Source organism: Pteropus medius, unplaced genomic scaffold (genome assembly GCF_902729225.1).
Source record: "Pteropus medius unplaced genomic scaffold, Ma_sr-lr_union100, whole genome shotgun sequence".
Lineage (NCBI taxonomy): Eukaryota > Metazoa > Chordata > Mammalia > Chiroptera > Pteropodidae > Pteropus > Pteropus medius.
In genome coordinates this window covers 16396617-16414642 of record NW_024349519.1, presented here as the reverse complement: position 1 = coordinate 16414642, position 18026 = coordinate 16396617, and the positions used below count along the sequence as shown (strand labels likewise).

Genomic DNA, 18026 nt, shown 5'->3' with positions numbered 1-18026 from the left:
AAAATTAGATATCATTTATTTTAGAATGAGATAAATAGTCCTCTGAGCTACAGCAATTGTTTCTGAAAAATTAACAATTTTCTCTTTGGCATTAAAACCAAAGTATAATACATTTTCCACTAGCCTTCTAAAACATTAATTTGATTCCCCAAATTTATTAATTATTAAATTTCCTGTTAAATGAATAATAAAATGTATTTACTTACTGCAAAAGAATTTGACTCCACATGATGACTGCCTAAATCGATTTAAATCATTGAAGAGGTCTACTTTGACAACTACATTGATTTCTCCACGGATACCTATAATTTCAAAAGGAAAATCAAATTTCTACCTTAAGAAAATAAAGTATAATTAAGTAAGCAAATAAATGCCAATTAATGATTTTAAAATAATATATCGATCATAATAGCAATGCTAACTTTGTTTCTTATTTTCATTCTACGTAATTTCTTTATTAAATTTTCTGAAGAACATGTATGTATTAAAGAATGAATAATTTTCCTTTTTACCACAAGTCTCTATTTGAACCAATCTAACTGGAAAGAAATCCTATTTAAATTGATGATGATAATATTTGCCGAGTATTGTAATGTTCTAAAATGTTTTACAAGTAGTACCTTACAGTGCTTACAACAACCCAGTGAGGTAATTTCTGTAGTATTATTATCCTCATTTTATAGAGAAAGAAGCTATAGTTTAATAAAAGTTAAATAATTTGCATAGCGTCAATAGCCAGTAAGTGGTGAAGCCAAGATTAAAAGTCAGATCTTTATTATCCCAGAGTAAATGCTCTTAACAACTAATGCAAGAATCTGAGTTAACACAAATAAATTTTATTCTTTTCAATGAATATATAGTAATAAGTTAAGAAATTCCAAAAAAAAGGGGTTTTCAGAAAATGCTCTGAGAAAAAAAATGACCCAGCCTCTATCTCTGAATATTTATTAAGGTAGGTCTTTTTATTTGACTATCCTACCTTCCTGTCAAATTCATACTTATGGTGGAATAACTTCTAAGAAGACTTGCTCATTTACCAAGTGAAATAATAAGAGATTATGTTCCTAACAAGGGGCCCACATAACATATTAAATGAATTACAAATAATATTTAATATAATGTTTGAAAAATTTGTTCACTCATATAGCTACTGCCTTTAATCCAAGCTCAGATTCTCCAGTGACTTTTTTTACTGGTAATAAAACACTTGACTGAATCTTATTTCCTGATTACAAAGATAAGCATTCTAGAAACTATGGAATAAGCAAAAGAGCACAAAGAGGAAAAGCAGAATTATAGTCCAGAAATAAAACTATCTAATGATAAACATTTTATCATGTATTCTGCCAATTTATCCAATGATAACACATATATGCAATTCTCTTATTTCTAAATAACTTTGGGATCATCCTATAATAATGTTTTGCAATTCATATTACATCATGCATATTTTCTTATGCCACTGTATTCTGAAAATATGCTTTCTATTCTGGCTGTGCAACTATGGTCTATATATGCTCTAAATTATTTAAGCAAATGCTGTTTTCCAATTTATTTTACCAATTAAACATTAGTAAATAATAACAGAATACAAATAGCATACATTACAATAACAAATAACATATACATACCTATGTAATAAACATGAATAAATCTAAGCAAACATATTTTTTACAAAAAATGACCACCAATGGAATTGCCAGGTCGAAAATGTAAAATAAGCAGAAAGATGCAATATTGCAGATAGAAGCATCTGCCAGTTCCTTATGGGTTCATTTACCATTCTAAAGAGACAGCATATTTCTAGGCCAGGAGTTCTCAAACTTTTTGATTGCAGGACCCCTTTAAATCTCAAAAATTAGTGAAGACCTCAAAGAGTTTGTTTATGTGGCTCATATCTATCAATATTTACCATATTATAAATTAAAATTGAGAATTAAAAAAAATTTACTTATTACTGCATTTAAAGTAATAAATATGTTAATATAAACAATATTTTAATGAAAATAACTATTTTGAAAACAAAAATGTTAATGAGTGGCACTGTGTTGCATTTTTGCAAATCTTTATAATGTCTAGCTTAATGAAATACAGTTTGAAAATGTTATAGGTACTGAGTATGAATGAGATGATTTTTAAATAACGCACTTACTATATTACACCAATTTAGCTCAGAAAATTATGTTTCAAATCATGTTCAGAAAAGTGACAATTCTACCAACAATACTTTACTACTACATCTAAAAAGAAAACATCTTTTAAAGATATATATTTTAAAACCACCAAGAAGAGCACAAAAGTCTTTAAGGATAATTTAAAAGTTCATTATTTATTTTCTTAAAATATACTCCTTACCATGTATGGTATCATAAATTGGAAACCATCCTGAGATGACTGTTGCAGCTTCACTGTAGAGTAAAGGATCAATATCAATGTACACTTTACCAATGGCATCATTTGCACTGTAAGTATCATGGTCAAGAACTGTGATTTGTAAAGGTTCATCTTGTAAATCTTCATCATCCACCTAAAAATATAACTTAAAATTAAATCTTATAACTTAAAAATCTTCATTACCATATACATATAGAGAGAGAGCAAATGCAAAAGATTACTTATTTCTGAAAAAAAAAGTCCAATTAACAAGCAAACAAAAAGTTGTAACTCCTATGCCAAAGAGAGGGACTACAATGGAGATGCAATGGACTGAATGTCTCCCCAAAATTCAATGTTGACACCCTAATCCCTAATATGATATTTGGAGATGGGGCCTTTGGGAGCCCTTATTAATGGGTTTAGTATCCTTATAAGTAGAAACAGGGAGAGATTCTCTCTCTCCCTACAATAGAAGGACACAACAAGAAATCCAACCATCTACAAACCCAACCATGGTGATACCCTTGGACTTCCCAGCATCCAGAACTGTGAGAAATAAAACACTATTGTTTAAGACACCCGGTCTATGGTATTCCGCTACAGCAGCCCAAAACAAAAAACAAGGCAAAAAAAGACTTCTTACTCCTAGAAGACACACATATTCACTATTTTAACTGCCATCCTCTGGACACCATGCCAACCTATAATTTCTAGTATTCCTCATCAAATATAGTGGTTAGACAGAACACAATATAATATGTAGTAATAAGACTAGGCAATAATACAAAAGGATTATTATAACTAAAATATATTTTTTAAATGCAGTCTATGAATGTCTGTCATTACAGCAGACATACATACTGTTAATTAAGATAGAGCTTGTGGTTAAAATCTCTATACTTTCATTATATATTCTTTGGTCAAGTGTTATCCCTGCATCCTTATATTTTGGTTCAATTTTTAAATTTAATTATAAATATTATGCATTTCTCCAACCCCTATTTAATTTCTTATTGATTTTAAGCTAACAATCCAGCCTCTGAAGATTATTCTAAGAATTAAAATACATGAAAGAATTATTGTTGCTATCATTTATATGATAATGTGAGTGGATGATTTGTTTTTAAAAAAGAGAGTCTTTATAAGAAAGAAATAATTAAAATTTATAGATCAAATTGTATAATGTCCTGAATTTGCCTTAAAATGCGCCCCCCCCCAAAAAAATGGGGCATTGGGGAACAAATAAAACAAGAACTGAATATAGACAGTTTAGGTAGGTAAAGGTAGGTGACACACAGGTAGTTCAATATACTAATCTACTTTTGGGCATATTTGAAAATTTCCATAATGAAAGGTTAAAATATAACAATCATTTTGAATTCCAATCCATTCTGAATTATCAACGTCATCAATGGCATTTTCTCTATCACTAATGCATGAGCTATACATTTACAAAAGGTAAAGAGTCATAAACTAAGCCATTAACCATTCTTCCAAAGACAACCCTCCAATTTCTAGCTAACCATTAACAACATTTTTGTGTACACTGATTTATCCATCTAAACATTCACCTTATCTATCTATCATCTTGTCTCAGGGGACACTAAGGTATCCCTTCCCTTACATTATAGGGCTCCATACTAACTAAGTGACTAGAAAATAGTTCATGAGATGTGTGTGTGTGTGTGTGTGTGTGTGTGTGTGTGTGTGTGTGTGTGTAAAATTATATGAATAATTGGAATAGAGAAGTTCAGGAATTAATTTTAATTAAGACTTTCTCAGAAATGTTTTAAGTGTTTAAGATACTTGGTCTTCATCCTGGCTCACAGCTCCCCAAACCCTTGGAATTTCCCAAGTGTTAAGAATGATATAAAGCATCTTTTGTTACGTTAATGATGCCACCCAAGGGTGGGAGCTGGTTGCCAGGAGAGCCAACCACATGATTAGAGGTTTGGAACTTTCAGTCCCAAGCCCCCAACTCCCGGGGAGGGAAGAAGTGCTAGTGACTGAACTCAACTGCCAATGATCAACAACTTAGTCAATTATGACTATGAAATGAAGTCTCCATAAAAACCGAAGAGGAGAGTTTGCTGGTCCTTTTTCAAAGAGCTTACGCACTGGGGAAGCAGAATGCGTCCACGTGTTACCATGCCACTGTGCTGGGCGAAGTAATCCAACCCAAGAGGAAGGAGTGGTGGGAGCCTGCAATCTGTAGCAAACCAGTCAGAAGCACAATTAAGAGCCTAGGTTTGCACTAGCATCTAAAGTAGAGGGTAATCTTATGGGACTAAGCCCTATATCTGTGGAATCAGATGCTATCTCCAGGTAGACAACGTCAGAATTGAGTTGAATTCTCAGATACCCTGCTGGTGTTTGAGAATTGTTTGTTGATGTGGGGGGAACTCCTACCCGACACTGGAATTGGATTCAGGAACTCTATTTAGTGGGAAAAACTTCTTAGTCACGGTTTGCTCAGCTAAAATGTAAATGTTAACTCACAGCCACTCCTGCCCTATCCTTATTCCAGCTCCTTCCAGCCTAGAACACTGATGTGATTACTGAAACTCCAGGTGCTCATCTGGAGTCAGGCTACAGTGACCTGAGTATGGAAGCCACAGGCTACACTGGACGACGGAGGAGAAAGAAGGAACCTGGGTCCCAAATCACTCCATGGAGCTACTAAAAATACCCTGACACTGCCTGGCTCAATATTTTGTTTACATGAAAGAAAATTAAACATCTGTTTTATTTGAGAGTTCATGACATATATAACTGAATGTAATTTACAACTGATAAAAGATTAAAAAAGAAGTGTATAATTAATTGTAACTACAAACACAAAGTTTAAGGACACATTTCAAACAATCTACATTTTTATTAGGAGTACTAGCCAGAAAGTAAAATTAGGAAATTATAAGAGGAATGGCTAGTAACTTGAGTTACTAAAGCTCATTAATATTACTAAAACCCCTTATTCCAGAAAAGTACAAATATATTATTTTTTGAAGTTATCTAAGCTACTTGAGTACTTTGTACGTTTAAAAATTACCAGTATTGAGTCAATATAATGAAATATCCATTTTCTTAAATATTAATGTCATAGTATATGAAAATGACTAATACATAAAGGCTGCCTGCTTCTACCATTGCAAAAATGATGTAATTGACCAAGAGCATTTGTTTCTAATCATTTCTAGGTTATGAGAAAAAGAAAAAATCATCCAAATGATTGTGGATGAAAAAGGTTTCTGTGATATAACTGACAAGTCCAGTGAGGAAAGTAACCTCACAGAGCGATCTGATCAGAAATTCCTAACTGGACAGGTCATGGTGGGAAGTCACGCCCCAGGCATATAACTTTTTTAGTAAAAGGTTTACTTTGCTTTAAGCAAGCCCTGTCCACTATTCTTGTGCATCAACATTTCTTATGTCCACATGAAGATATGTAAGTATTTTAATGTTTTTCTAGGGTAATGAAGATGCACTTTGCAATTCTAATTCCATTTGAAATCACATAAGCAAGTTATTCTAATTACTTTCTCTAACTCATATATTCCACATTTTTACCTTAAAATAATAATTTAAAAGGACAACAGATTTAGTACATGTGCAATACTGGGTCTTTCAAAATATGTAATGTCATTTTGGAAACAACTAAAAAAAAAAATCTGTACATATACACAAAAGAAAACAAAAAAGGAATCAAAATACCCCATGACAAAAAAATCAACACTAAAGAAAAACACAGTTGAAGGAGTCATTGATTTCAAAACTTAATACAAAGTTAACCAACAGTATGGTAAAGGCATAAGGATAGACATATAGACCAATGGAATAAATCGAAGAGTCCAGAAATTAACCCATAATTCTATGTCCAATTGACTTTTAACAAGGGCACCGAGGCCATTCAATGAAAAAAACTGTCTCTTCAACAAATGGTACTGAAACAATTGGATATCCACATGCAAAAGAATGAAGCTATATCTTTATGTCAGATCATTACAAAAATTAACTAAAAATGAATCAACACTTAAATATAAGAGCTATCCTCCTCTAAGGAGAAAACATAAGGGTAAATCTTCATAATCTCAAATTTGGCAATAGATTCTCTGGTTTGACACCGAAAGCATTAGTGACAAAAGAAAAAGATACACTGGATTTCATCAAAATTAAAAAGTTTTGTGCATCGAGGTGAAAAGACTACTCACTAAATGTGAGAAAATATTCACCAATCATATTTGAGTTTAATATTCAGAATATAAAAAAACTACTCAATAAGAAAAAATAAACAACTCAACTTAAAAATGGGCAAAGGATCTGAACAATTTTCCAAAGAAGATATACAAATGGCCAATAAGCGCATTAAAAGATGCTCAACACTATTATTAACTAGGAAAATGTAAATCAAAACCAATGAGATACCACCTCATATCTACATTCTTCATATTAAGCTGGTCACCAAGTCCTATGAAGTCTACCTCCATAATCTAAATATCTTCTTTGCGGGGTTAAAATATGAGGAGATAGTTCAAAGTAAAAGAAATACAAATGGCCCTCATCCATAAGAAATCATAAGTTACCTCATTCGTAATAAAAATGTACATTAAAATTATACTGTGACTATCACTTCAGACCTACTAGGATGGCTTACATTTTAAAAAAAAAGTAAAATAACAAGTATTGACAAAGATATGAAAAAACTAGAACACTCATAGATGCTGGTGGTAATGTTAAAATGACAGAGCCACTGTGGAAAACAGTTTGGCAGTTCCTCCAAAAGCTAAACACGGATTTTACCAGATGATTCAGCCATTTCATCTAAAAGAACTGAAAATAGGGGCTCAAACAGATACTGTACACTAATGCTCATTGCAGCATTATTCACAATAGACAAAAGGCAGAAACAACCCAAGTATCTATCAACAGATAAAAAAAGATAAACAAGATGTGGTATATATAAACAATGGAATACTATTTGGCCACAAAAAGGAATAAAATTCTAATAGATGCTACACCATGGATGAACCTTGAAAACATATGCTAAGTGAAAGAAGCAAGACATAAAAGGACAAATATTTGTGATTCCACTTAGATGAAACAGGCAAATTCAAAGACACAGAAAGCAGATTAGAGGTTACCAGGGGCTGGAGAGAGGAGCAAATGGGGAGTGACTGCTGAATGAGGAAAGTTTCTCTTTGAAGTGATACATTTTTATAAACAGTGGTGATGTTTGCATAACACTGTGACTGTACACTTTAAAATGGCAATATTTATGATTTTTTACCACAATTAAAAATTTAATCTGTACATTGTTCTTCAGTAATTTCTGGTACACGGCAGTATTCGAAGAAAATTACTAAAATAATATCATCTTTTTTTAATCTAGGTTCTCCTATTCATATATTCTATTTTCCTAATATTTTTTAAAAACTTAATATTCCTGGGAAATATGTCTATGGTATGGGAAAACCACCATACCTGAAATAAAAGGTACTGCTATCTTTCTTTGGGAAAAGGGTCACCTCAAAAAAAACACACTCAAAAATGCTGACATTTAAAAACTTACCTCAAATTTAAACCATTCTGAGTTCCACTGAGGGTTGAGGGACTTGAGATACACATCTGTTTTAAAGGTGGTATTACCAAATTTTACCTAAAAACAAATAAGAAACAATTAAAATATAAATATCAAAAATGTGAGGGGTGGCTCCATACTGTAGTGGTTAGCACGTCTGCTTTACACGCAGAAGGTCCTGGGTTCGTGCCCCAGGTGGAGGCACGGACCATACCCTGGGTGCGCCAAGCCCCCTAGTGCGCCAGGTGTGTCAGGCACCAGGTGCACGCTGTGAGCGTGTGGGAGGAGATGCCCTGCCTTCAGAGATCTAGTTCTTAAGAAGAAATGGCAACATCCATAGGTCAGAAGTGGAAGTGGGGGCGAGGTGGGGAATTAAAGCGGGGCGGAGAATGTGAATAAAAACAAAATCTATTATCAGCCAAGCAATGGGAAGATTAACCCTGGAAGGGGAAAAAGAAAACTATCCCTGAGGCAAAGTAAAAGTATAGATGGGTCCAGGTAAGTTTACAGACTACACGTGGAACAAGGAATTACCCACTATTCTGCTTGACTAGCTCCACAGGGGAATCAGAAACATAAACAACTATGTCAGTATGGAGAAAGGAATCAGTATGGCCTTCACTAAACACGGCTCAGACAACAGGTAAAGTTTTAAGGGCAAAGAACGAGCAAAGATAAAATCAGAAGGTAAAAGGCCAGTTTTCCCTTAACATCTCAGCAAGGGAATCCAGAACTACAACCCATTATTATAAGAAATCAGTAATATATCCTGGTGTTTTCTAGCCTCCCCATATTTTTTTTAATTCCTTATCTGTGCACACACAGTGATCAGCATTAAACTATGGTTAATAAGGGTTTTATGTTCCTATCTTCAGGGATAATGAAAGGAGTTGGATGGAGAGATTAACTTATTTCACAGCCAATCTTGGCAAACACTAAATCACAAAGATCCAAAAATAAAGAAGGAAATGAAGAAGGCGGAAAGCAGGCTAGATCCCTAGGATTTGCTTCCAATCAAGAATGGAGACTATGAAACCTCAGACTGGACTTGAGAAGTGGTCGGGAAGTTTCAGAGCAAAACGGCTAGGCAACTGCTTCCCAGACTGCCTCACCTTTCTCAAATCTGATCTTGTCAAGTCTTCCCTAATCCTATCAGGTATGACCATTAAGTATCTTTCTTAACCTCAAGATTCACTAAAAGGTTTCCCCTTTATCACAATATCCAGCACAGAGTTTTGCACACTGCAGATACTTATGAAATGCTGGTTCGATCAGGTAATCTATGAAATTGCCTTTCTTTTTTTTACCTACAATCCTATTTTTGGTATTAGATTACTTGTAGATATTAACGTTTAATCAGTCCAGGAAATAGTCTAAAACTGCAATATCCAAAACCATAACTATTTTTATCTTCTGTATCTTTTTCTAATTATTTTATCATTCAATTTGAATTACTGGTAATGATACCAACCATGTGGTACCTAAGCAGTTTGGTTAGAGCGTAGAAAAGGTTTAAAAATTACTCAGGAATAACAACTTCTTGCATGATAAGGAGCATGACAAAATCAAAGATAAATAAAAAACTAAGAAAAAGTATTTGCCAAATATGTCACAGAGATAATTTACTCAATTTTTAACGAGTTCCTACAAATAAGAAAAAGATCAACAGACCAACAGAAAAATGGGCAAAGGACATAAACACAATTCAAAGATATGGAAATATAGATGCCTTAAATATGTCAAGAAATGATCAACCTCACTCACACTAAGATAAATGCAAACTAAACCAGCATTTTTACTTAGCAGGTTGGCAAAAATCAAAAAGTTTGAAAACAGTGTTAGCGAGGTACTCTCATACTCTTGACGTGAGAGTACATTAGAACAATTTCTACAGAGTACAATTTGACAATATTTATCAAAATATTAAAGGTCTTTACCCTTTAAGTTCACACAGAAGTATGCGACGTACAGAAGGAACATGATAATAGCAAAAGATTGTCCATCAGTTTGGAACTGGTTAAATTAAATAATGGTAAAAACACCCAGTGCAGTCCTAAATAGAAGAATAAAGCAGTTCTATAAGCCGTGGTATGGAACAATGTCCAAGATACATCTTTCTACTGCACAACAGTGTGTATGGCATAATTCGCATAGAGAAATAACAAAACATTATAAGGCATATAATATAGGCCTATACATGCCCAGATTATTTCTAGAAGGATATATAAGAAATGTTAACAGTGGCAACTACAAAGAACAGAACAGATTGGTTAAAGAAAAGGTGATGAGAGGGTGACTTATTATGTATCTTTTTAATTTTGAACCATGCACATATATTACCTATTTTATAAATGTATAATTTTAAAATTCAAAAACACCAAAAACTAAAAAATGTCCAAGTGGCAAAAACTTTATATTGATTCGAATTACAGAATTCTGGACCCACTTCCAGGAATTTATCCTAAAGAAGCACTTTCATATAAGGTCTCCTCCCAAAAAATACACAAAAATTTAAATAGTCGTTCGACAGGAAAGTGACTGAATAAATGACTAAAGAATCCTGTTAAAGAATGGAGTCAATTATAAGTACCGTTATGGGAAAATATCGACGTAACTGAAAAAAAATAGATCAAGTAGTAGAAAATATATGACAGCAATTATCTCTCAAGAAGGAACTGACAGGGTGTAAGCAATACAGTACAGTGTAGTAAATAAAAAGTAAGGGGCTTTCAAGTTTCACTTCTGGGTATTCAAATATTTTGAAATGGGAGCTATTCATGTACTACTTGCATAATTTTTTTTTCATTTTAAATCACAAATGTTAAAGAAATGAAATCTAACAGGGAAAAAGAAACCCAGGAAAAACACAGGTTACTGCTCATTTACTAATTTAATTTTCATTACATTTCAATATTCGAAAGAAACATTTAATGTTTAATTTACCTAAAAACTGTTTTATTTGAAGTAAAATGTTGTCAGGATTCATAAAAACATTCAAAACCATTCAAAATCCAAATGTACTTAAGGGTTTTGGCTCAATTGCTAAAAACAACATATTTCTTAAGTTACAATTTAAAGCCCCCTTCAATTTTGTCCCACCATACTATAGTGCTATGTTGCACTTTTTTTTTTTTGTTTTTTGGTCAACTGTCCATTCTAGATATAGTAAAGATCTGAGGATAATGTGAGGATAATGCAGTCCTCACACTGCATTAAACATACAAAAAACAAGATTTTAGAAAAAGGTTAGCGTGCAAATTTTGCCAACATTGTGATGATTCCCTTTCTACTAAAGAATCCAGTTCATTAGGTCTTATTTAATTCAAAGATTTTACTACTCACAATTGAGTGCCTTACAGCTTTATTAAAGAACATCAGGGATTTTGATGAGATTCCCTAATAAAGTAAAAGCATTCTCTTTCCCCAATCATTAGCTAGATTATCTTGAGAAAGTTATTTAATCTGCTACTTAAGGCTGCTTCTCCCACTGAAAAGGGGGGTTTGCTATGAGCAGTACATGAGATAATGCAAGTAGAGACCTAGCAAAACATCTGATAACAGAAAATACTCATTTAATATTAATTTCTTTTCCTCTCCCTGTTCCCTCAAAGGCTCTTGGATAAACACAAATGATAATGTAGTTTAGCAGAACAGTTTGTAACATGTATGTTAATGCATTAAGATAAAACATATATTCATTCTTTGACTTTTTAATATAAGACTAAGGCCTCTTTGAGTAGGGGTTCATTCTTTAGAGTTCTACATCATCTTTTTTTGCATAAACCACACCTATAATTTATCACTTGTGACTGCCAGTTTGAGTTTCTTAAAAAAAGAAAAAAACCATGAACATAGAATCCTAGAATTTTTTTACAATCTTCATCTAGTTCGAGTACTTTTTATTGACTGTATCCATAAGTCTTTACATAGCATTATCAACTTAATTTCCACATTTCATCGATTTATATAAGGTTTAAATAAATTACAATAACATATAGAGTCAGCATAGACAACCACCTCTTGGTAAAGTATATAAGTCTACTGACTGGAGAAGCAGGCACACAGGTACGCTGGAGAATAATCTAACTATACGGGGTAGTAAAGAACATGCTTATAGAAGGAATGCAGAATACTGTAATGAATTAATGAAGTGGTTAAGAGAATTTCTACTATACAGACTTCTCCCCCTAGCTTTCAGACCACTTGGTAATCTGAATCCCTATCTAACAAGCCAAATTTTATTTCCCACTTCTATTTGACAAGAACCCTCCCTTCAATCACATATGTTCTATCCTGCCTTTTGCTTTTACCAAGTCTGTCTTATTCATCTGAAAAATGTCCCTTTTTCTTCTCTGCCTGTGGAAATTTTATCACCCAAGCCCAGCATAAAGATTTCTCATTACCAGCCCAGGTTTATGTCCCTCTCCTATGAGCTTATATAATAATCATAGTCCACATCATACAATTTATCCTTTTATTATAACTCTTCATTATCCCCTTTTTCCTGCATTAATCTTCCCCTTCCTGCTGGATTATTCCTATTAGCACACAATTATCTTATTTTTCAAAAAGTACTAGAAACTACATACTCTCCCAAATACCACCCTATTTCTCCTCTCCCCTTCGTAGCCTAATTTCTTGAAACAGCTGCCTATTCATACCACTCCCACTTCCTCATCTTCTGTGTACTTTACCCTCTTCAACTAAATTAAAATATGGACGTCTACCTTTATCACTCAGGATCATTAACAACCATTAACAATCCATCCAGTGATTTCTCTGTCCTCTTAGTTGGCCTTTCAGTGCCATTTGACAATTAGGAGCTTCCTCTTTCTAGGAACTTCCTCTCTTGCCTTCTAGAACATTACTTTCCTGATTTATGGGCTACCCACTGGCTGACAATCTGTTCCCTTCCCCTAATCTTCCACATCTAATAAAATTCTTAATGTCAAGTTTTTCAAAGATCCATACCTCTCCTCTCTCTAACCCTAAATCAGAAATGTGCAAAAGAGACAGAACCAACTTCTACGGGAACTATAGAAATTTCTAGGGGTATGTTTGGGACAGGTAGCAGTATTTAGTGAGCAAGGTCAGAGATGTTAGTGTCCTGCAATGAGAGATAGTCCCCAACAATGAAGACTTGTCTCATGCCATGACTTTCAAATGTCCCACCAGATAATTACATGGGTGAAAAACCCACCTAGAATAAAATCTCAGTTTTACAGATAAAAGTATTGTGATAGGGTTTTAATATACATAATTGTCAAGAAATACAACCATCATGTATGTGAAGGGACAAGTCTTTTTCCTGTGAGTTGACCATTTTGGAAAATCAGATAGCCAATGGCAACTAAGGCCTATCCGAGATGTCAAAACTACAAAACTGTCTGTTTTAGGAGCTGTCATATTCATCTGATTTTACACATAGGTGAGGCACTCCCTTACCCTTCATCAGTGCTTTATTTTCTCCACATGAGGAACTTCTCTTTTACTTTATCTTTATGAACTCCCTACTCCCACTAAAACGTAAGTTCCATGACTAAAAAAAATTGTTTTATTGTTATAGCCCCAGCACATCGTATTACACCCAGTACAATATCTGATATATACAAAGGCTCGAAAATTTTCATAGATTCAATCTTATTACTTCATGTTTTCTACTGTGGTCATGAACACGTACTTTCATATTGAAATACATATGATAAAATACTTTTATTTCTCTATCATATTATAGCTAGAGCATTATGTTAGATATTTTTAATTGTAAGCATAGATAGGTTATACTAGCTATTATTATCATGCCAAGATATTAAAGAGTAGATTTCAAAATACCTGCTATATAAAGGGAATACTGGGTCTCACAGAGTTGAGAATAACTGGCCTGTGAGCTCGTTTTCAACTCATACCTCTCTTCTGAACACTATACTCACAAATAGGACTTTCTCTTTGACAATTCTGACTGAAGGTCCAAAGACTCCTCAAATTTAACATTCCCAAATGGAATGTGATTCTCCACGCACTCAATAAATCTCTATCAACCCCAAGGAGTTTTGGAAAATTACCCCAATGACTCCAAAAAGCTAAGAGTCATCTTTTAGTCTCCTTTTCCCTGTTCCTGTACTCCAATCTACCAACAAATCCTCTAGAGTCTTTATTCAAAGTATGTCTGGAATCCATCCACATTCTCTCCATTACCAAAACCATCACCTTGGCCCTCACCACCTCTTTTATGAACGATTATAGAATATTCCAACTATTTGCCTGCTTTAGCTCTTTCCCCTCTTCGTCCATTCTTCAGATAGCAACATAAGTGCTCATCTTGACAACTGCTTCCCACTGAATTTAAAATAAAATCCAATCTCCTAATCAGGGCCTCTAAGATCCTGTAAAATTGGCTCCTTGACTAACTCTCCAACTGTATCTTGAACTCTCCTCTTCACTTACAACATGCCAGCAACAAAAGATCTTCTTTCACTTCCTAAAACAACAAATTTCCTCAGGATCTTCCCTCTGCTGAGACTCTTTTCTCTTCCAGCCTCTCTTGCTCCAAACTTCCCTATACACATACACATTCCCTGAGCAGCTACCAGTTTCATCCAGTAGGTCAGCCTAACTGACACTTCCTCAGAGGCCTCCCCTGATTACTCAGCCTTAAGTAGATATTCCCTCTTATGCTCTTCCTATTGTTTTATGACTCTCATCACATGGATATATTTGTTTTTTTACTTCCTAATGTGTTTCTCCCACCAAAATATAAGGTCCATAAAAACAAGAACCAAGTACACTTTATTCAACATCATATATGCATCAGCTAGACCAGTGACTAGCATGGTGCATGGCAAATAGGAGACACTCAAAACTACTTGTTGAAAGGAATTAATGAGTCAGCCTTGAATCCAACTCTTCTCTCACCAGCAAAAACCATTTGTTACAAAGGCCTGACAATTTTACCTAAGAAATGTCCTTCAAATCTTTCTCCTTTAATCCATTCCCACTGCCATTCTAAACGTGCACCTATTGCCTGGATAATTTTACCACCTCCTTAATTGATCTCCTTGACCCATTCTCATCTGTCCAGCCCAACAATAACATTATTATTCAAGTGATCTAGAAAAGAAACAACCTAATACAAACATGATCTTATTTCATTTCTGCTTAAAAAGCTCCCCTGGCTAACCCCCTGCTTACAGAATAAAGGAAACTTTCTTTAGTATAGAAAAGGAGGTTTGGCTCCAAATTACCTTTCCCACCTTATCCCCCAAGACATCCACTACCACACATCCTCTTTTACTCTATATATATGCCAAACTTCCTAAACATACCAAACTTCCTAAACATACCATGTAACCCATTCTGAGCCTTTAATATTCCCTCTGCCTGGTAAAATCCTGGATATCCTTCAAGGCCCAGCTCAAATATCACTTAGGAAGCTTCCCTATACCTTCAGAGACAGAATTAAGTTTCCACATTCTACAACAACATTCATCACCTTGCCTAGAGAGGCAAGATAAGCAGTGATTAAAGTAATAGGCCACAAGGCTACCGAGGTTTACAAGTTTTGGCAACCTTAAGCAAATTATTTACTATGACTAGGTCTCAGTTACCTCAACTGTAATATGGAATAATAATACAATAGCAAGACTGTTTTGAGAACTAAAAATTTTAAAGTACTTAGCAGAGACCTGGCAATAATAAGACTCAATGCATGTTATTAACCTAAAGTGTTCAGGCCAGTCTCTGAGCTACCTGAAAGCAAAAACTATGGTTTGGTAACTTGTGTATCCCCATTACCTAACATCTGGCCCAAGAACACACTCAGTAACTGTTTCTCAAATGAAAATGAAGTTGAAATTATGTTTGGGGGCAAAACTGCCATTAGGTTACAGAACCTTTATGGAACATCAGGAATATTTTATATTGAGATGAAATCAGGCTGTATGTTATCATGTATCTATCAACTCTACGCACTAATAGCCCAAAGGATTATTGTTCTAATACTCTGGCTCATCACGTCAATTTTTATTACAATTTTTACTTGGCTTCTTTCATACTCTGGGTTATTACTTTCCAGGCCCTAGGCTTGTGATAATTTGCATGCGTTGTAAACTAATCATTAGATTTAAAAAGCAATTTTGCAATTTAAATCCATGGCACTTAATTGGCTTCCTACCCCAAGGCACTAAATGACCCTGAAACAGTTCATCAGACCTACCAGTCCATACAAGAGCAGAAAGTGTTAGTTGTTTTAGAACTTATACTGATTCAGAAAATACCATGCTAAAGAGTGGATCTCCTAGCCTTGTAGGTCTTCAAGTGCCCGTAGGGGCCGTGTCTACCTTGTTAAACATCTTCATCACTCTAGTTGAAGAGCCACCCCTCCCGAAAGAAGGATGCATGTATGTGTGTGTATTTCGGTAGCCGCGCGGGCCACGCCTTGAGATCTCTGTACTGGCAGGTGGCCTGTTATGAGTCCTGACATCAAAGGTCACCCCAACATGCAGGGCAGTAACAGCCTCCCGGCGCGGCGCAGTGTGCCGCGGACAACAGCAAGCCGTGCGCCCATCACATGGGCTGCAATCTCCACAGTCAGCCCTCAAGGGAGAGCTACACAAGAAGGCACACAGGACTGTAGGAAGGGGAATGAGCTGGGGCCGAGATGGGTAGGATCCTTCACAGGGCTTGGCACTCCCTGTGTTTGAGGAGCAGGACCTTGCACCAACCTCCACGAAGGCATCAGTCAGGTCACTAGCTCGATCCATCACTGGCAAATGGCGCCCAGCCACGATTTTCACCTTCAGCTTCCCAGGCATCGTCTCGGCTTCGGCCTCTCCTTGGGCTCCTGCAGAAACAAACAAGCGAGTCTGCGCCTAACGCCAAGGCGGGCGGGGGAGGAGCGGGAGCCGGAGGGGAGCGGCGCGCACCAACGGGAGCGCGCGGGTAACTGACAGCGGAGGGCGCGCGAGGGTTCGCCGCGCTGCGGGGCGCCACGCACTCTTGGAGGAGGAAGGGGGCCGTCCCGTGCGGGAACCGAGGCCTCATTCCGGAGAGACAGCCGGAGTGGCCCTGGTAGATTCCTCTGCCCCGGTCCTACAGTGCTGGCAAGAGACGCAAAAGCGAGTCAACATCACGCTGAGCTTCTGCCGCCGTTACTAGCGTTTCTCCTCCCCCCAAAAATGGCGGCTCTCAGGGCGTGGAGGAAGCATCGATCTTTCGGCGCTCGACCCACTTCACAGGGCCGAAATTAAATTCGCGGAGAAAAGGGGGCGGGACGGGCTGGAAGGTCGAACCCTGCATCATCCACCGAGTTGGAGCTGTAGGTTGGTGTGGTGATGCTTCCCTGCAGGGAGGCCGGCTTCATCCTCCCAGGGCAAGGGACAAAACGCTGGTGACTTCGCGGGCGATCCTCAAATTTCCGAAGGGCTGTGACAGCAGCGGAGATAGCTGGAGGAGCGATTTCAGTCTGCCTTTAACGACCCTTTAGTAGTTCGTAAAATCATTTTAGCTGGTTTCTACCTAGAAGAAGTGAAGTTTTCGCTTTACATAAAGAAATTTCGGGGGAATCTCAGTCAAATAAAGTATTCTATGCTACATTTTTTTATTCCATCACATACACGTATACTGTGTGCAGGATTACACATGTCACTATAGATCTTGGCAAACAAAACTTTGAAATCCAAAGCCACTGCTGGAAGTAGTTTTTGCCCTGCCCTCATATATCCTCTGTGCTTAGTAAGTGTCTACAAGCTTGAAGACCTACATTGCCGTCAGGAGTTCAGGACCATATATACTATACATATATAAACATTCAGCGGATTAAATTTAGTAATCTAGGCAGTGGTGACCCGTAATTATTTTTTCAATGCCAAAATTATTCCTGAAGAGGGAATATAGTTCACATAAGTGAGAAGTTGAATTCTTCCAAAGAGAAAATAAAGCTTCCTCAAAATAAAAATCTGAAAGATAAATCGCTGACTTGTGGGACTAGAGAAAACTTTATCCAAAATGACGGAAGAATAGAGGCCCCATGCAAATATCCTTAGATCCACCTGCAGTTTTTTGTGGAGCCTAATTCTAC

The 18026-nt window shown here is 35.9% G+C and overlaps 1 protein-coding gene across 13 annotated transcripts in view; it reads right to left on the bottom strand.

Annotated features, from left to right (window-relative positions):
• C2CD5 (C2 calcium dependent domain containing 5) overlaps positions 1-17137 on the bottom strand; it is an 80119-nt gene extending 62982 nt beyond the window's left edge. For 9 of the 13 annotated variants that reach the window (XM_039882503.1, XM_039882509.1, XM_039882506.1 and 6 more), the window contains exons 1-5: positions 16873-17136; positions 16672-16790; positions 7943-8029; positions 2356-2527; positions 207-302 (exon numbers count right to left, since the gene is read on the bottom strand). In XM_039882503.1, the coding sequence (XP_039738437.1) occupies positions 207-302; positions 2356-2527; positions 7943-8029; positions 16672-16790; positions 16873-16990 (592 nt within the window). In that variant the 5' untranslated portion in view covers positions 16991-17136. Of the gene's footprint in view, positions 1-206; positions 303-2355; positions 2528-7942; positions 8030-16671; positions 16791-16872 lie in introns of all 13 variants that reach the window. The other 4 variants (XM_039882515.1, XM_039882504.1, XM_039882510.1 and 1 more) reach the window with 2 other exon arrangements.
• Positions 17138-18026: the final 889 nt, after the last annotated feature.